At 43.1% G+C, this 20902-nt stretch overlaps 1 protein-coding gene across 1 annotated transcript; it reads right to left on the bottom strand.

The window, feature by feature from the left end:
- Nucleotides 1-3348: 3348 nt before the first annotated feature.
- On the bottom strand, nucleotides 3349-11973 carry ESM1 (endothelial cell specific molecule 1). The gene is made up of 3 exons (XM_028749152.2): nucleotides 11388-11973; nucleotides 6343-6498; nucleotides 3349-4963 (listed from the first exon to the last, which is right to left on the bottom strand). The coding sequence occupies exons 1-3, from the start codon at nucleotides 11686-11688 to the stop codon at nucleotides 4863-4865; spliced, it is 558 nt and encodes a 185-aa protein (XP_028604985.2). The 5' UTR covers nucleotides 11689-11973; the 3' UTR covers nucleotides 3349-4862.
- Nucleotides 11974-20902: the final 8929 nt, after the last annotated feature.

Here is a 20902-nt window from a genome sequence, read left to right as displayed (position 1 = left end):
TTATTTATAGAGGAAGAATTAGATATAGTGACTACAATTTAAGTGAAAATGCAATTCATGTCAGCATAGTGGGAGGGGAAGACTTTGAGCAGGTGAGCTGTGTGGCTGCTCGGTTTGCTGTCCTGGTGCTATTGGCCATGTTTGGCACCAGCTGGACTGCAGGAGTTGCCGGAAGGAGGCGAACAAGGCACCATTCAACTGTCTCAGGGACTCCACTCCCAACTGTTAAATGCACAACATCTTCTATCTGTGGCTACTCAAAAGTTAAGACGCACTGTACTTCCTAAAGGTAACTTTCACTTAAATGCTCAGAAGATTGCAGCCTATGTCAATGTTCTTGTTCTGTGTATGTGATTGTTCTGTGTTGTATTGATTTGTGGTTAATTTTTAGAATATTTTCATCGTGTTTTAAAATTGTTGTTTGCCATCCTTAGCAATAGCAGGAGAAAGAGTGGAGTATAAGAAGGATTAATGAATAAATAATATTACTCCAGTGGGAAGATTTAATAACACTCCTGTGTACCAAAGACTATGCATCTTTGAGTCAGGAGACGTGGAGGACATTCAACTGTTTTTGCGACGATGCCCTTTATATACACCCCCTAGACAAAAATTCCTCGATTACATGCTTTGCTCTCTCTCTCTCCAACTGACCTTCACTTGAGCAAATCTCTATTTTGCTGGCTGGCAATAACGTACTGTATTTATAACTGCACACAGGTTACACAATTTACCTTGGCTGCAAGTAAGTTGAGAGCTAGGCACCAAGACAAGTATCATAAGGGTGTGTGTGAGATGCGGAGTGCTTTAACTTATGCAGGTGTGATATTTTTCATTTCTGTATGTTTGCTTTGCTGTTGTTGCTATTCAGTTTTAAATAAATTATTTGTATTTTACGCATTGTGACCAATTGTGACGGCTTATAGCTTTTAGCAATAAAGATTTCATTCATTCATTCAGTACTCTGCATTATCAGTGCATGTTGATACAAAACTAACTTCTGGCGTTTAGGATGGCAGTCATAAAGAATGAAAAGATAAATGGGATGTATGTAAGTCTGCACGTGTGGTTTTCCTGTGTGAATCATTAAGGGACTACCGACAAAGCATTGCACATTAAAAGTAAGTTTGCATGGTTGCAGATCTCTGCTTATCAGTATTTTGAATAATGTCAAAACCTATAAAAATTAATATAGAGTTAGCACAATCATTTCATTCAATTGCGATTTTGTTCCAAGAGATCATTTATTCAGAGGAACCCCCAAATCAGATAGTTTCGTTTTGACCTCTTATGACAAGCAAAACACATCCATAAATACCCAACTGTAAGCCTTCTAAGAGCCTGTCAATGAACCAGTTTCAACTTGGAAAATTCCTGTTTTCTCTAGACACAATAAAAACAGGAAATATTTACCAAATTCCCAGGTGTCAGGAAATGCTTTCAAAACATTGTGGTGATCAAAAACAGACCATTTAAAGACATCTGATGCTGTGTGCAGGTGTTAATAATGGTATTTTCATTCAAAATATATGCTTTGGCACCCCGGAGATGGATTAATCCATGCTCCTTAGCACCCTATAAAAGTTCTGTTCATGCTGATCCTCTGATGACAGTGATAAGGAAGTCAGTTTTTCATACTCTGCCCGTGAATTTTGAGCTATTTGTGTTTCAGCCTGAACTACACTAGCTACAATTTTCTAACCTTAAATTGTCATTAGAATAGCTTTATTTATTTTTAAACTTATTAACAGCAGTGTGTATGTCACTGAGTTATAAAAAGGAAGATCAATCTCTGAAGAGCCGGTGGGACACTCCAGAGCAGTGGGACTGCAGGCATGAGAAGGGGAAGTCCCATTGTCCAAGTCCGCTTAGAGATGGGAGAAATTTGATTCAGTCCCCCTTTAAAATGAAGCTGCTTAATTAGCCTTGTCCAAAACAGTGTGCAAACACGACACAGTTGTCCAGTTAAGCAATGTGTGCAAAACTTTACATACTAGGAGAAAGTGTGCATATAAATGCATATATCAGCGAAATAGTATGCAAGAATAAATACTATTAAGGAAAATATAAATATTGGGGGAAATATGCTTTGCAAAAATGTGCATGTTAGGCAAAATTGCATACAAAAATATTTATATCAGGAGAAATTCACATTAAGATTCTGATGGTTTTTTTATGAGAGCTTAAAAAAAAAAACCTTAAAATATGGGCAACTGATCTTAAAACAGGAAAAACGATAAACTGAAATTGACAGACTTTCCTATGGCATAGGATTTCACCTATAGAACCATGCTTGCAAATACTGTAAACTAGAGAAGGAAGGCAGCAAACTGGTCAATTTATGGAGTCTTTTTATCCTTTAGTCAGTATGACAAGATTCAGAATGCATTCCAGCCTCATTCAGCTCTCAGTTGTGGGTATGTGATCCTTAGTCACTGATTGTGTCAGAACCTTTTATAGAATGCATTTTGGATTATACCTCCAGCCACCGTTGCATAACACTGACCAGCCTTCAAGAACACTCCTTTATCCAATGACCTCTATAGAAGCCAGGATTGTCTCACTAAAGAGGAAGCTGTTTGAGGTGAAAGGGCCCCCCAATAATTAGAAATGGAGACCTCAAGTGAAATAAATCAAATTTCCAGTGTATAGAACCATAGAATTGTAGAGTTGTAAGGGACACGGGTGGCGCTGTGGGTTAAACCACAGAGCCTAGGACTTGTCGATCAGAAGGTCAGCAGTTCAAATCCCCAGGATGGGGTGAGCTCCTGTTGCTCGGTCCCTGCTCCTGCCAACCTAGCAGTTCGGAAGCATGAAGTGCAAGTAGATAAACAGGGACTGCTCCGGCGGGAAGGTAAACGGCGTTTTCGTGCACTACTCTGGTTCGCCAGAGGCGGCTTAGTCATGCTGGCCACATGACCCGGAAGCTGTACGCCAGCTCCCTCGGCCAATAAAGCGAGATGAGCGCCGCAACCCCAGAGTCGGCCACTACTGGACCTAACAGTCAGGGGTCCCTTTACGTTTAAGGGACCACACCCACTGCAACACCGGAATCTTTTGCCCAATGTGTGGCTTGAATCCGTAACCCTGAGACCAAGTCTCATGCTTTACCGACTGAGCTTGCTTTGCTCTGTCTTAAAAATGGAAAAAGGAATGTAACTCAAAATTAGATTACATGCAGAAGGTCCCAGTTTCAATCTCTGACACTTCTAGTTGTTGTTGTTTAAAGGATCACAGCATACTGTGACATCAGGTATTGCAGGGATGGCTAACCTGTGGCCTTCCAGATGTTGTCAGACTACAACTCACATCATCCCTAACTATCATGAACAGAATGTGGAAGCAATATGTTTCTATCTGATTTATTGGGCAATAATACACATATACACTTATAAACATTGAGCTTATTACATGCACATTCAAAGATCCATCATAGTCACAAATATCTGACAAAGAGCAACAATAAAAGAACTAAATTCATGAAAGTATCCACAGCACTATTTAAATAAACTCTCTCATTATGCCTGCCAAACCACATTTATTTGACTAAAAAAATTCCCGGAGGAGCCTCAAATCTGACTTGCTTCGAAATGATCCATTGACTTACACAGGAATTGTTTGCACTTTTCTGTACTGCTGATTGTGTTGGCGCTTCCATTGTGAACTCCCGTCTTCAGACAGACAACTCAGCCTTACAAATTGAAGCCAGTCTAAATGTTGGTCTACTGCAGCAAAGAAAAATTGGTTCAGCACCAATAAATACAATAAGAGGCCTAAGGAGCTGCCCCTAACTTATTTTTTACACTTTGATGACCTGTAAGAGTTTCCTCTTATAAAAACTCCACGTCTCCTACAGAAAGTTCATTTTAATTCCAGCTTCCTTCATTCTGTTTCCACAGATGCATTATTTACAATATTTGCTCTAGTGTTTTTACATAATCAGTAGCTCATATAATCTACTTAGCAGTTGGATCACTGTTTAAAACTGCTGTAAATCTGCCTGGGTTTGTCACACTTGAGATGTGTATTATGAGCTGTGGAAAGTTAGCTGGTGGTCTTTCCTGTGTAAAAGGAACCTAACAGATCTATGAGGGTGCAATCCTGCAGACAAGCGGCCTTAATCCCATTGAATTTGATGGGATTTATATCGCTGAAATATGTGGTTTTAAGCCTCCATTTAACACGGAACGAAGGGTGCTTAAGGGCATGGATACATCTTCAATTGGGTAAAGGCAGCAATTCCCACTTACCAGAGAGTAAGGCCCATTGAACATAGTAGCGTGTAACTCCAAGTAAACATACACAGGATTCAACTGCCTGCAAGTTTAGCTGTGTCTTGGATTGTGGCAGTACAGCCTGATCCTAGGCATGCTTACACAAAAATAAGTCTCACTGAATTCCATGTCAATATGCGTAAGACTGTAGTCTTCATATTCAAAATTAATACTGATTTTAGTCCCTTTTATTACATTCATCAGTCTACCAGGATATCAGCTATAAAATTTACATTTCCTAACTTTGGTGGACTTCTGTCACCATACAATTCCTATGTTTTAAATGGATGAATATTTTGTGTAGAGCTTGCAGATTTGAGATGACTCCTAGATTCATGTGTCCTTTCAAAAAAGTTTATATTCAACAGTTCATAATGTACTTTAGTATTCTAATGACAATTAAGATGTGTTCTTTAAAACATGTACACTGTACACAGTCTTATATTCTTTTCCTGAAGTTATAGACTGGATTCGGTTATTTGTTTATTACACATTACTATTTCCTTTGCTGGAGCAGATTGCTGAACATTCATTATAAATGTGAAGAAAGCACATCAGTTTTGAAAGTCCTGCCCATATAGGCTAATATCAGCGAGGGTTTAGCCATTTCGTTATTGGAGAGTTAATGGCTTTTTCTTTGACAAAATCCTCTTTTACAGAATTGTCATCACCGGATCCCATATCATTCTCTGAAAGTTTAAAATAGAGAAAGATTATTAAATAATTTCCCCCCATTCCTTTGTGTCTTCATCCAGAACAAGGAACCGTTGGCCCTCCACATGTTTCTGAACTACAACTCCATCTGCCCCAGCAAGCATGGTCAATGGCAATGGATGGTGGGAGTTGTAGTTCAGCAATATGGGGAGGACCACAGGTTCTGCACACCAGATCTAGAAGATATTTAAATAACATGGCTACAATCATTGAGACCTTGTCCCTCCATCCTCTTCTGGTCTTCAGCTTAACAATGCATCTGGACATTATTCTGCCATGGGAGACTCATGTGTAATATCTCCCACTACCATACATAGATCTAACCCAAACTTGGGTCTCCAGCTGTTTTTGGACTACAACTCCCATCATCCCTAGCTAGGAAGACCAGTGGTCAGGGATTATGGGAGCTGTAGTCCAAAAACAGCTGGAGACCAAAGTTTGGGACACACTGATCTAACCAATCTGCCTCGGGGGTCCCTTCCAACTCTACAATTCAATGACTCTATGATTCTATGCCCTTCAACAGGGGTCAGCAAACTTTTTCAGCAGGGGGCCGGTCCACTGTCCCTCAGACTTGTGGGGGGCTGGACTATTAAAAAAAAAATGAACGAATTCCTATGCCCCACAAATAACCCAGAGATGCATTTTAAATAAAAGGACACATTCTACTCTTGTAAAAACACCAGGCAGGCCCCACAAATAACCCAGAGATGCATTTTAAATAAAAGGACACATTCTACTCATATAAAAACACACTGATTCCCGGACCGTGAGAAGGTGATTGGGCCGCATCCGGACCCTGGGCCTTAAGCTGCCTACCCATGCCCTTCAACAAGGCTGTGCATGCAAAATAAGTTACTTGCTCATGCAGTCCTGGAAAGGTGCATGTGGTTGTGTAGTTTGATGACTGGGTGTTATGGATCTCCAAAGCACAACTATGTTAATCTCTTGGGACAAAGGCAGCAAGGAGTCTTGCCGGCCAACAGATGCAGAAAGCCCCCAGGTTCACCCCCTGGTTTCTCCAGCAGGAGTCTTCTGTCTGAAACCCTGGAGAACTATTGCCGGTCAGCGTAGATGGCCATTGATCTGACTCGGTATAAGGCAGCTTGCTATGCTCAGATGCTCCTATCAGAAAGCTCCCCTGCGTGGTGCTCATGCACAGCTCCTGTTCATTCAACACACTTGCACAGGAGGATGCTCTATTGCTTGGATGGGAACCTCCAGACATGGTTGGGCTACAACTCTCATCATTACTGGCTGTTTTCTATGCTGCCTGGAACAGACAAGAGGTGGAGTCCAACTACGTCTGAAGGGACCAGTTTCCCCATTCCTGCTTTGAGAAATTAACACATACCTGCATGTGGAATTAGCTTTAGTCTGCTGGGGGGCTTTGATGCAGCCAGTTGGAAAAATGAAAATTTCAGACATTTCCCAGTTACTCTGTCGCATATGCCAGACTGGCAGTTGCAGGTTCTTCGGCACTCCAGTCCATAGGTCCCATACGGACACTCTGCAAGACAGAAAAAGAAACAGCAGTGAATCTATTATGAATCACAGGTGGTTGGACTAGATAACCCTTTGGGGCCTTTCCAGTTCTACAATTCTATGATTCTATGGATTCCTAATTATGGAAGACTCTGATTATATACCTTGAACCTCACTTCTCCCCCACCCCACCCTTAATGATTCAAAGATCTTCATAATAAAACAATTTGAAAAGCAATATGAAAGCAATACGAGAAGCAAAAAAGCAACAATGCCAACATGTGTGTGTTTATATCTCTTCATATATTTTCCACAGTTGCAAGCATGTTAATAATATTACTTTATTATTTGCGAAAGATATGTTCAGTTAAATTGTTTCCTTTGCCTTTCCTGAAGGCTAAACACAGATTTCAATCTTCTAAAAATATATAATCAGGAGGAACAAAGGCTGCTAGCTAGAGATAAACTGGTTGGAATTAAACAGTTATCTCTGCCGTGTCATGAAATATCAAATTGTTAAATTATTTATTAGATTTATTAGGTTAGCGAGCTTTGTTGTGATTGAATTGTTGCTGCCAAGGCAAAGGAAAGGTGCTTGTGGGATTTTCTGCCTAAATTGCCAAAATATTTGCCAGGTTTGGGTCCCTTGCATTTTGGCTTTTTGGGACGGGTGTTGCTCTTTGCTGCTGTACCTCAAGCGGTAAAATACCTTTGTCCAGCAGCCCTTTCTAGGGCTTTCCCTCATCACCCACCAGATCAGGACTCCTGTAGCAGTATGCTTTTCTCTCTCTCTGTATTATAATACAGAACATTGCCTACAGTCCTCTATATGATCTGCCTTAGCGTTTTTATCTACTGAAGATTTTTGGGAGTTTTAGATGGTAAACCATTTAAACCGCACTGCCCTCTCCCATTTGCTATGCTGGACCAAAGCATTTAAGCAGTGGACTAAACAAGCGAAGCTGGATGCCGTGGTTTACTGACAGAGGCTGTTTTGGTGTGAATGGAACAGGAAATGAAAAAGCAAATATTACAATGTGGCCTTTCCTTCTTACCACAAATAGTGACGGCCCCAAGTTACCCAGTGAGCTTTGTAGCTGAGTGGGGATCTGAAGCCATATCCCCACACCCCAGCCAAAGTCTGACACTAACCGCTACATATTTAAAGCTTGATAATGTGCCAGGAAGACAACTAAAAGGTCAGTCCGATTGCAAGACATTGGATGCTGCTTTGATGGAGCAGCAGAAAGCAATCCCACGCTCCTGAAATTAAAGCAGGCCGTGAAGCAGGTTTTCATTTACATCCATTTGAAATGCAAACATAAAGTCTCCATTGGCTAAAACACACATAAGAATTGTACTCCTATGAATCTCTTCTAATTACTCTTCACTTGCAGTGACCGCACCACCAAATATATTGTGCAAGGGAGACTCAGGGGGCTTCCAAGCTGTTGCTATTTTTGAGTGGGATTCATTCACATACTGACAAATTCAGTGGTGCAATTCAAGTTGGTTGGGAGGTCTTTCGCAACATAGCTGCCCCCTATCCCCTCCCCCCCAAAAAAACCCCAAACTATTTGTTATATAAAAAAGTGATGAGGGCAGGAATGCATGGAAGTGCATGAGAAAACATGTGCTTGATGCAATGCCCCATAACCTCCCATCAGAATGAATGCTCAGTAAATCTCCAATGATTGTCTAATCTCCCTGCAAACAAATTAGGAGAAATGAACAGTGAACAGGCTGTCTGGACTCTGGAAGCAACCTCAAAAGTCATTTAAGCCCTGCCTAAGAAAGCACTCAAGTGCCTCCTTCCAGCTAGGACTCATCACCTACAGGGACATGCTTTCGTAGATGGGTGAGGAATTCTTGCATATGAACCTTTCCAGGATCCCACACAACCCATTCCAGGCCTGCTCTTGCGTAGCTCTTTAATAAGCTGTAATCAGGCTGCTTGGGAAAGAGTGTGGGAAACTGACTGCAGCACCTCCTCTGACTCCCAGCCCCTTTCAAACAGGTGATTAGCCGGTTTGAAGCTTATTTTACAGGAAGGTTCTCGTTCCCCGTTGGATCAAAACGTAAGCCTGCAAGCCTAAGCACCTAAGTAAATGCATGGGACCTGCAACATAACGTTGTCATGCCCAGTGATCCTATTCAGATTACTAGACACGCCATTCCATTCCCCCCACCACCACCACCTCTCAGTCAGTAGTCCAATGTTGTTGTTGTTGTTGCAGTTCTACAAACTTTGGATTCTCCCAAGCCTCTGGTGCATAGAGACCACTCCTAGAGACCATGAGGCTTTCGGTCCCCCACAACAAAATATTTGAGGGGGCTGGGCCCCCGCAAAGTTGATGGGCATTCCCATTCAAATGGTGTTTGTGCACTGTGTCATGTGATCAGTTTTGCAGGGTGGGGCTTACCTGGGCCCCCACAATATTTTATTCAATTTGGCACCCCTGGTCTGGCGTACTGATAGTGCCAGTTATAACATAAGTTCACTATCAGTGATCATGTTTCCACTGACTTACAATGTGCAGTGTACATTTAAAGCATACCTATGCACATTTAAAGCAAATGGTTCCCCGAAGAACCATTCCTGGGAATATAGTTCCACCCTCATAGAGCTACAGTTCACAGCATCCTTAACAAACTACAGTTCCCAGAAGTCTTTAAGGGAGAGCCATGGGCTTTAAATGGACAATGGATGCAGTTTTAGTGCAAAGAGAGTGCTGAGAACATCAAATGAGATTAACTCCCAGGGAATATGTCCAGACTTTAAGGATGCAATCCTTGCAATCCTATGTATACTTACCTAGGAATGACCTGCCTTCCTGCACTGTCTATATTGGCTCATGTGCAAGCATGCTCACCTGCATTTCAAATCACTTAGGCCACCAGAATCCTAGAAATAATAATTTTGGTAGCCAGCTTTGAGGAATCCAAAACCCAGCTTCCAAAAGCTATTACGCCCTAGGCAGAAACCATAAGGACATGTACATTTTCATAGAATCATAGAATTGGAAATGTCCTATAGAGTCATCTAGTCCAAACCCCTGACACTTCAAGAATCTCAGCTGTCAATGGCAACCCAATCTCTGCCTAAAAGCCTCAAAAGAAGGAGAATCCACCATGGGAGTCTGTTCCACTTTTGAACAGCTCTTTCTGTCGGAAAGTTCTTCCAGATGTTTAGTTGGAGTCTCCTTCCTTATAACTTGAAGCCATTGGTTTGGGTCGTAGCTTGCTCCATCCTCCATGTGACAGGCTTTTAGTTATTTGAAGATGGCTATCACATCTTCCCTTTACCATGCTAAATATACCAAGTTCCTTCAACCATATCTCATAGGGCTTGGTTTCCAGACCCTTGATCGTCTTGGTTGCCCTCCTCTGCACATGTTCCAGCTTGTCACTATCCTTCATAAACCATGGCACAGGTGTGATCTCACCAAGTCAGAACAGAGCTGTACCATGACTTCCCTTGATCAGAACACTATGCTTCTGTACATTTCCAGGCACCTAACAATCTATATATTAGGTTACATATTAAGCAGAGTAAAAGTGGTAGATTGGACTGGTGTATACAACATCAGACTGCAGATGGGAGTCAATTTTTAAATGAGCTCCTTGTATGTTATAGTGGTTAGAGTGTCAGACTAGGCCCTGAGAGACCAGGGTTCAGAGCCATATTTCATCATGAAGCTCACTTGGGCCAGTCACTGCCTCTCAGCCTACCCTACCTCAAAGGGCTGTTGTGGGGATTAAAAGAAGAGGGGCAGAACCATGTATGCTATTTTGAGCTCCTTGGAGAAAAGGATGGAATATAAAAACAAGAAAAGAGAAAGAAAAGGGGGGAAAGACTCTGCCCATATATGTCAAGCTAGTATCAAACTAGTTCATTAGAGAAAAAGGTTTAACATTTTAATATGAGACAGCACTCAGCATTTCTTTAAAAAAAAAAAAAGTTCATGCACACAGTCAAAAATTGTATTACCTTTATCTGACAAAGTACGTACATTGCTTCTAACAAAGTTGGTGCCAAGAAGGGTTGTAACTCTGACAGTACAAAACACCTGTTAGGTGCTGGGGAGGGGGGGGGAGGCACCTGCAGGGATCTGAAGGCTCACAGCACCCATCTTGGTGCTATGGAAGCTCTGCACACCTGGGATAGCTTTTTCTGGTTCACGAAAACAGATTGCATCCAATTCAATGTGATTCTGAGTAGACTCATTGGCATTAATAGACCTAAATTAGTTGTGCCCATTAATTTCAATGGGTCTGAGTATGACTAATGTTGAATATCACCCTGTATCTTCACTGCTGGGTGTGGGGTCTCACCCCACAAATCTTTTGTACCACAACTCCTGTTGTGTAGTGCAGATTACGTTCTCTTGGTTGTCTATGCTCCTGGTCGGACATCTTCACCTAGGACCACCCTCCTGAGAGTTTTTCCCTCTGTGCATCTCTCCCAGTCAATAACTAAATGTTGTTCCTGATAAAAGTGTCCTTTTCCAAATGGATAAGACCTGGGTAGTTTCTGGAAGGTACGGGGCCAGCATAAGAGTCGGTTAGGTTTAAGACCTACCTCAGCCTTCGATTTCACTGGCAGCCTCAAGCAACCCTGCCTCAGATTCCGTTTGCAAAACATAGAAATTACGACCTACCTTACCAAACTGTGAAATGAAAGCACTAGGCATAATATTGATTTAGCAATAAATAACCATTTGTGTCTGTCTCCATCTCAGAGAGGCTTTTGCTACGCCAGGATAATTCAAATGTGGATGGGTGTTGCTGTTGCTTTTAAAATAAAGAGTACTAATTGTGTATTTCTGGATGAAATCACCAGCCACTACACATGGAGAGTAGTATCATCCTAATTGTCATGACTGGCAGTTTTATCCAGCGACTGTCCTTTACCTTTGCAGATACCGAACTCGTCACCAAAATCATCCTCTTCGGAAAAAAACTGGCACTTCAATCCGGGGCCGCATTTCACGCCGTCCATCCCTGCGACGGTCCGGTAGCACGTCTCTCCCAAGGCTGCAGCACAGACTCTGCAGCAGCCGCAGTCATCCAACACCTGCTTCTTACAGTGCACCAGGCTTTTGCATTCACTGCTGTTGCAGGACTCGGGGCAGTCCACAGCATACTTGGTGCTCCAGGTAGGTCCAGCATTCGTGGGTACCAAAAAGAGAGTGAAGACCAAAAAACGATTCATGTCTTTTGGTGCTAGGTGCACGGTTTCCACTGCAGAAGAGCAGGTTGAGAAATGTAGCTCTGAGGTCTTCTGCTGCTGCTGGGACGTAGCAGTGAAGGACCAGAAGTAGTAGCTGGGAGATCAGCTTGCAGTTTTTTGAGCCTTTATACAGCCTACTGCTCACCAGGCCTGCCGTCGTCAATTTCCTCAAGCTGTCTTCTTGCCAGCCTCCCTTGTTTTACTTTGCGAAATCCAGGATGAAGGTTGGATTAGCACGCTGCTGCCATCCAGGAATTGAAAAGCCTGAGCTGATGTAATCTGTTATGTTTAGTTGGGTTGTTTTCCAGTGAGGGCTGAAAACTCTCATATCCGTCTCAAATGCTCAAGGATGTCTGCCAGAAAAGTGCACGGGGGTGGGGTGGGGAGGAAGAGCAGTAGTAGGTTACATACCTTTCCTTCAGGACAACATTGGCTCGATCCCCTTGCAAATCACCCTTTTGACTCACAAAAGCAGCTCCCGAAGTCAGAAAGAGAGATCGTATAGCTAACTACATAGCTGCCATGGTCAATTCATTTTCTAAACCCCTGCTACCAACCTTGGTAATATAAAGCGATGTCTTGTTACTTTAAAGTAACCTTCCCTGACCTAGTGCCTTCCTGATGTTTTGGACAGTGGGTCCCATCAGTCCCGGCCAGCATGGCCAATGTTCATGAGAGTTGTGATCCAACAACATCTGGAGGAGCCCAGGTTGGAGAAGGGCGCTTTAAAGAAAAAATATGGTAGCACACCTGCTAAAGGAAACTCTTATTTGGAGCAAAAAGAATAATCCCATCAACATTTAGGTTAGGCTGTTAACTGAGGCACTGAGTTCAAAGAGACATGCCAAAGACAACATAGTAAGATAGGTTTCAAGGTCTTGTGTTTTCACCTTCAGATATCTGACAGTTCAGTATCTTTTGGCTGATTTGCTGTTCCCAAGAGCAGAGGACCAATTTATGGGCATGATTCTCTGCCCAGGCTCCAAGTTACCTTAAGGCCACAGGGAAGGGCTGCAGCTGAGCATTAGAGCATCTGATCTGCATGCAGGCAGTGTCAGGTGCGTGCCAGGTGAGGCTGAAACAACACAACCTCCTGCTCCTGAACTCCATTGACTGGTGGAGAAATTTCAGGTCGTCCATTGGAGAAGGCTAAATGTTCACATTTCTTTCTGTTCAAATGGCATTCAGGCTTTCAGAGCCATTGCAAGGAAGAGCCAATAGAACAGCTGCTCAAGCTCAGGAGGTAGGACAGAGATACTCTACTCATGAGAATCATGCTGAAGAGAAATAAATCTTGGAAGGCGATGGGCCTTTCTTACTTTTAATTAGGAATTTAAATCTTTTCACGTTTCTATTATTAAGTGCCACTTAAAGCAATTTTGAACATGACAACAGTGGGGAAGGAGCATGACATGTAAGTGCTGTTCACTTCTCACTGCCACGCTCCTGCCTGCCCCAGAGACAATCTCCCCATCCTCGGCGATGGACACTCCACCAGGAGAGACGCAAAAGTTTCATTTTGTACAATGGTGGGGAATTCACACAAGGAAGCACAAGACCCTTGGAACAGCTGCTTCTCTTGAGTCATCATGAGCCACCCTGAGAGTCTCCTTGGATGTTCCAGAACATAAGAACCACACCCGGAATACTGGTCAAAACACACCCAGTGTACTGTGTCCAGTTTTGGGCACCACAATTTAAGAAGGGCGTTGACAAGCTGGAACATGTGCAGAGGAAGGCAACCAAGCTGGTCAAGTGGCTGGAAACCAAGCCTTATGAGGTATGGTTGAAGGAGCTGGGTATGCTTTTCCTCTGGAAAAGAGGAGACTGAGAGGAGATATGATAGCCATCTTCAAATATCTCAAGGGCTGTCACATGGAACAGGGAACAAGCTTGTTTTTTCCCTGCTCTGGAGGATAGGACTCGAACCGATGGTTTGAAGTTACAAGAAAGGAGATTCCGACTAAACATCAGGAAAAACTTTCTAACAGTAAGAGGTTTCCGGCAGCTGAATGGTCTCCGTTGAGAGCTTGTGGACTCTCCTTCCTTGGAGGTTTTTAAGCAGAGGTTGGGTAGCCATCATGGATGCTTTAGTTGAGATTCCTGCATTGCAGGGGAAATCTTGAATACAAGAATGACAGAGGGCTATGGGGATGTGGAGCATTAAGAGTCACAAACATACCAGAGGTTCTTTGGGCATGGGTATTTCAAGTGATTGCAGATTTGCTATGCAAATTCAAGAACATCTAACTCATCCAGAATGTGGCATCCATGGTGTGATTTATTTTCTTTTAAAATAGAAGCTATTACCCAAATGTGGCTTCCAAGGAAATACAAAGAGGTTTGGAACCAGTTTGGAATGTTGGAATGTTGGTGATGATGACTCACAGAACCTCTCCCACCTCCCTCCCTTTGCTCCTTTTCTCTGGCAACCCAACTGGCCCACCCAGCGCCCACACCCTTCCTCTCCTTCTGTTCTTTTGGCCTTCTCCTTGCCAACAACTTCTGAAAATATTGAACTATTGTCACGAAGCAAAGTATGCCAAACTGAGTGAATATACACAAAGCAGGTTTTATTCCTAGCCTTTATGGTGAGCCCAGAATGTGCACTTCTGCACTTCCTAGGCCGTCGATTTCAGCTTTGCCTTGTGCGAAACATATGTGGTTTGGAGTCAAGACAACTGATTTTTTAAAAATTAACTTTACAAATTTATAAGCCGCTTCAGAGCGGAAGCTACCAAAGCACTGTAGGTAAGACGCAAGAGGTATAAAGTGATGTCACATCAAGAGGGCATTTATACAACCATTCCACTTGGTGAAATTTGGTTCACCATGATGCTGGACTATCCTAAGCCATAAGAAGAGAGGCAGCTACCTTACAATGAATCAGAAAATTGGTCGGCATAGCTTAATATTGCCTGCACTGACTGGTATTGGCTTTCCAGGATTTCAGGTAGGGGCCTCTCTCAGTCCCTCTTGACTGTTGAGTCCCAGAAGACCTGCTCCCTGACTTGCAGGCCTTTTCCCACCTGCCCCAGGAGGTCAGGGCCCTGACTGACTCCAGCTACAGAAGCTGAGGCTGCTGAAAGGGCTAGAGACCCTCTCAGCTGTGAGTCCTGGAAGACCTTACAGGCTTTTTTCCACCAGGCCTGGGAGGGCGGGGCCCTGACTGACTCCAGCTACAAAAGCTGAGGCTACTGAATTGACTCTCGGGCTGGAGCATTGTTTGTGTTGTGTTGTGTTGGGGCTGCTGCTGTGCTTTTTTTGCATCTTTATTTTAGATCTTGTGATTTATCTGGAAATCGTTCGGTTTGGTTGTGTATTGTTTAATGTTTTATTTATTGCTTGTGACTATTTCTGTTATGCTGCCTTTATGTATGTGGTTCACCTTATAAGCCGTCTTGAGCACGGTTTGAACTGTGGAAAGGTGGAAAACAAATGAAATGATGTATGCATGTATGTCAGTCATGTTGGAATTTGCCAGGGATAGAACCTGAGAGCTCCTATGTGCAACAGCAGATGCGCTACCACTAACACCACATGGGCAGTGGCATCACAACGGGGGGGGCGGTGCGCCCCAGATGCCATGTCTGCAGGGGTGACAAGAAGTCACCCCGCCGGGGCTCGTGGCGGCGCAAGCAGCCACCGCGCCACTGCAGCCACATGTGAAGAATCCTCCGTTCACAGCTGCAACAGCTATGTACAGCGCATGTGTGGCGGCGCACACATGCGCTGTAAGTAGCGACACCGCACATGTGCTGTATAGCGGTTTGCTGGCGGTGGCACTCCAGCGCCGTACAGACGGTGCCAGGATCCCTCCGACGCCACAACAGCCACAAACAGAGGATCCCGGTACTGTCCGTACGGCACTGGAGTGCCGCCGCCGGCAACCGCTATGCAGCGCATGTGTGGCGTCACTACGTACGGCACATGCGTCATACGTAGTGACGCCACACTTGTGCCCTACGTAGCAATGCCCGCCCCAGGTGTCACAACGCCTTCCTTCGCCCCTGCGCATGGGCTCAATTTGGAGGAGAACACCAGCATCACTTAGGTTCAGCAAATGAAGATTTTTTGATCATTCCATCCTCAAAGCTCTGTAACTGCCTGCTTGGAAACAATGTCATTTCATTTTTATTTGAGCAGCTGATTCAGGTGGAAGCCAAAATGTTTTGCAACATGAATAAAAAATACTGTTTTGTTAATCACAGTAATGCATATAATATTTCAGAGATTAGTTGAATGACATGCTTGCACGACATGCTGTTTGATGCTGTGTGTGTGTGTGTGTGTGTGTGTGTGTGTGTGTGTGTAAAATGCACACACATATTTCCATGCAAGAATCTCTTTCTGTTATGGACGACTGCGCTGCTCCTGGCGTCTTCTGCAAATATATTTAGGAAGTACTCATTGTGTAAAATACCAAACAATATCTGATGGGATGAAAGAGATTGCTGGCACTTTTGAGCTTCCTCGAGGAAAATATCCTAACAAGGTGATAAAAATAGAAGTGTGAACACAGATGTGGCCCAAAAAAAGGAGAAACTTTTTTAAAAAAACAAACAAACAGCCCACCAAATTCAGTCACAAACTCTTCTGGAACAGATCCAGTGGTATGTAGAATGAAAAGCTGCCCATATTACAAGCAGCAAAAGAAATATTATTATTCAACACAAATTATGTTAAAGAAAGCAGGGTAAAAGAATGTAATATGTACAGTTAATTACGCTGGGTGAAATAATGGAGACACAAGTTAAAATACCTTTAGTTGAAGGTAGGGATGGCTGAATCTCAGTTTCTCTCAGTTTCTCAATTCTCCAGTCTTAACTTCAATTCTCCACATTTCCACATCAGTTTACAATTATCATTATTTTTACAAGTCACCATGAAAAGTCATCAGCGTTTTAGTGTGAATTTCTCCTAGTATATAAATTTATGTACACCATTTCCCACAATATAATGCATTTTATGTTATTTTCTCTAATATGCATTTTTACGTAAACTTTATCCTAATGTGTGCAATTTTGTACACATTACTTTTGCTGGCAAACTACATTGCAAAATTCGTAGACGTGCAAATATCAAAGGATGTCAGAAAATGGTGCAACATTTGCAACCAAGGACAGGATCCACGGAAGCTCTCCTTCGTTCATGAAAGCCCTGGGTCACCTGCTAACACCCCTCTCTCCATCCAGGCAAGCAAAAGGTGTTATCACAGGTACCACACATTCCAGCACTGCAAAAGCAATCAAGGAGAGTATCGGGCATGACTGGTGATGCTGGGAGCCTGGGAGAAAACAGCATGGGAATTCTGTGGGGAAAGTTCTGAGGGATGAATAGAAAGATGGGGGGCACATCCAGTCCCTGAGCCTGAGGTTTTTCTCTCCCCCACTCGGAGAAACTGAGTAGGTTCTACTCATTTCATCAAACCTGAAAAGATAAATTATTATTTTTGATGCATACATCATTTATTTATTTATTTATTGTTTATTATACAGTACATAGGGGACGCGGGTGGCGCTGTGGGTAAAAGCCTCAGCGCCTAGGACTTGCCAATCGAAAGGTCGGCGGTTCGAATCCCCGCGGTGGGGTGCGCTCCCGTTGCTCGGTCCCAGCGCCTGCCAACCTAGCAGTTCGAAAGCACCCCTGGGTGCAAGTAGATAAATAGGGACCGCTTACTGGCGGGAAGGTAAACGGCGTTTCCGTGTGCTGCGCTGGCTCGCCAGATGCAGCTTTGTCATGCTGGCCACGTGACCCAGAAGTGTCTCCGGACAGCACTGGCCCCCGGCCTCTTGAGTGAGATGGGCGCACAACCCTAGAGTCTGTCAAGACTGGCCTGTACGGGCAGGGGTACCTTTACCTTTACCTTTATACAGTACATATTTAATATTTTCACTGAGTGTTATAACATATAATAGCCATTTGGACATCTAAAAACTATATTAGCTGATTTCTAAACTTAGGTGCATTTGAAGAAACCATTCTTCACATTCCAGACCTCGCTGAGCCTTCCTGTCACTTCTTTTGTGCAAAGCTGTAAGCACAATATACTACGTATAAGAAACAAGAGTAAGGAAAGCTACTCTGTGAATTCCAGAAGAAGATTCCAGGAACAGAAGACTAAAAAACAACAACACCCAATTCCCTCCTTTGGTATTATTTCTCTTGTTGTGACTTTTCAAAGAGTTATTAATTGTGCTTTGTTTCATGTGACACTGTTGCTCAAGATTATCCGGTAAAAATAGATGCAAGAGGAAAAGAAAGATTTGGGCATTTAGATGCTTTCTTGACCACAGCAGTACCATTTGAAGGTTTGTTTTTTTCGTCGGGTGTGGGAGGGGATGTAGATATTTCTGAAGTCAAGAATCCCAGCAAGGTTAAAAGGCTTGAATCAGAATACAATTGTATTTTTAAAGTTACTTTTGAGCCTGCTTCCAGAGTGTTGCTGTTTTGCGGGCAGGATTCAATTATACACTGTCAAATTCAAGTTGCACAGGGAAAGTGGATTTGGTGGTCTTGCGCAACAAACCCACTTCCCAAAAAAAGAAGCAGCATAAGAGTTTTTGTGGTAAGGAAAATGATTTGAAAATGCACTGGAAAGTGTGGAATAATAATGGCTTCATGTTATATAACCTTCCCACACATTCTTCCTCCAAGTATCATCATCCATCCAGATACACATTTGGAATAGTGATGGGCAAACTAGCCTCTGTTTGATTCGAAATGAGTCACCATTGTCATGGTTTTTAGACAACCTGAGAAAGCAAAACTCACTTTCCCTACAAGTATTAAATTGTCTTTAGTTGTACTGCATTAAACTGGCTAAAAATCTGGGCACAGAATTCCTGCTCACACAGACCTAAGCCAACATCCCCAAAGGAGGACATTTTAAGGCTCAAAGGGCAGGGGCAGGAAATAAGTTGTGCAACCCCAGAGTTCATCTACCCAAGCTCTATGGAGTTTCTAAACCAAGCTCATAACATAAAGGATTGCACTGCTATGTTTTCTTGACCTCTGTAACTTACAATGAGACATTAGAAAGAAAAGAAAAGATGTATTTGAAGATGCTTCACTGCTTGGTAAAACGGTTGCAATTTTTGAAGAGCCCAAGCTTTTTTCTTATGCTGTCGGTCTCCGGCAGTCCTATAAATGTTTGTTCATATTTAAGTCCCACTGTGCTCAATGGGATTTGTTCCCAGGTTGACGTGCATCGAATTGCATAAGAAGAGCCTAGCTGGATCAGGCCAAAGGGTCATAAAGTCCAGTATTCTGCACTCACAGCAGCTGACCAATGAGAAGTCCACAAGCCGAATGCAACAGAACCTTCCCCACCTGCAGTTTCCAGGAACTGACATTAAGAGACATGTTGCTTCTGACCGCAGAAATAGAAGATTTATGCTATAACAGTCTTTATGCTATAACAGTCCAATTCCTGGAACTAAGTGCCACTGAATACAGCTGGAATTTGTCATAGGCCACTGCTATACATCGAAGGCTGTGTCTGACGGTATCATTTGTACCCACATGAGTCAGAAGGAGGAGGTTGTGGTCAGCTTGGCAATTTCTCTGTCACATCATGACTCTCTTCACCTGGGAGACAGCACACCTCCCGGGACATCCTGTTACCACCGCACATTGCTGCCTCTGTCCCCCTCAGAAGGGAGTCACCTATCGCCACCACTCTCTTCCTCCTCTGGGGAGTGGCAGGAATTGTTTCGCACGCTGTACCTTCCACAACCAACTTGGTGTATTCTGAGGTTTGCAACTGCCTTCTGGCCCATAGTCAGAGCCTGGGGTGAGGGCATGGGATCAATTTTGCAGCTTCTTTGTGGTGAGCATCAGAGAAGGCCTGGAGACTGGGCTCTGCCTGTTAGAAAGCAAATAAATGACTGGAAGACACATAGCAGTAGGAGGGCCAGAATGTTGGACTACGATCCAGCACACCAGCACTCCAATCCCCACTAAGCCCTGAAGCTCACTGGGTGACCTTGGGCCAGTCTCTCTGCTTAATCTACCTCTCAGGGTTGTTGTGGGAGGGGAGAACATGCACACCACCTTGAACTCATTGGGTGGTAAAAGGTGGTAAGCAGAATGCAATTGATACATTAAAAGGGGGGCAAAAGAGAACCCAGACTTGCATAAAATTTGCATGTGTCAATTTATACATACAGAGGCAAATTTGCAAATCATTCATATAATTTAAATAGAAATACAGTACGGAAAACCAATAATTTTTTAAAATAAAAATTAATTTTTTTAAAAAAAGAAACATAGCATGTATGCTATTGTTTAATTTCTCTCTGTTTTCTGGCCTGTTAAAATACCTTTGCAACTGCCTCTTAAAATCCCGTGGGTAAATCTGAATAAAATAATCTAAAAACCCAGCAACATTTGTTCTTGCAGCTCTGCTCTGTAAACATCTCTTACTACCCTCAGATCACATCACTAAAGAGGAAGCACGCTTTGACGGCACTTTTACATGGATAAATGACCTTTGCTTGGAAGATAAACCAAAGATTTATCCCATCAGCAGTGGACAGGTTCCATTCTCAAAACACCACTCTTCCAGGAAACAACATTTATGGCCATGTCTACATTGTCTGTTGAGAGCCAGATGTGAATTGCTGTCAACAACAACAAAGAAAGGGAAACAAATCCTGCATGGAATGAAATGGGCTTCATGCAGAATGACAAAGAGAATGAGAGAGAATTTCATTACCATCCTGTTCATAAAGTGCAGGATATCGTGTGTACATTTAATGCCAGCTTGTCTCTCTGCTGATTCCCATATTTCCCTTGTAAATGGTAAAGTCATTAGAAGCTTATTTAAAAGGACTTTAGTCCTGACCACAATTAGGCTGCTGAAATCCCACTGGAATTAATGGGATTTAAGTAGCGCTCTGCAGCATTTTCAGCCAAGGCAATGGATAAATTTCCTTTGTCACATTCATATTTATCATTATGCGAGGACATATCATACAGATAGTACTCAGCATTACAAAATAATCTGGAATGAAACAAGAAGGCAGCTAAATCATGCAAACTATCCTGGTTAATGCACATAGGTAAAGATAAAGGGACCCCTGACCGTTAGGTCCAGTTGTGACTGACTCTGGTGCTCATCTCGCTTTATTGGCTGAGGGAGCTGGTGTACAGCTTCCGGGTCATGTGGCCAGCATGACTAAGCTGCTTCTGG

Source organism: Podarcis muralis, chromosome 11, assembly GCF_964188315.1.
Source record: "Podarcis muralis chromosome 11, rPodMur119.hap1.1, whole genome shotgun sequence".
Lineage (NCBI taxonomy): Eukaryota > Metazoa > Chordata > Lepidosauria > Squamata > Lacertidae > Podarcis > Podarcis muralis.
This window is presented reverse-complemented; position numbering and strand designations above follow the sequence as displayed.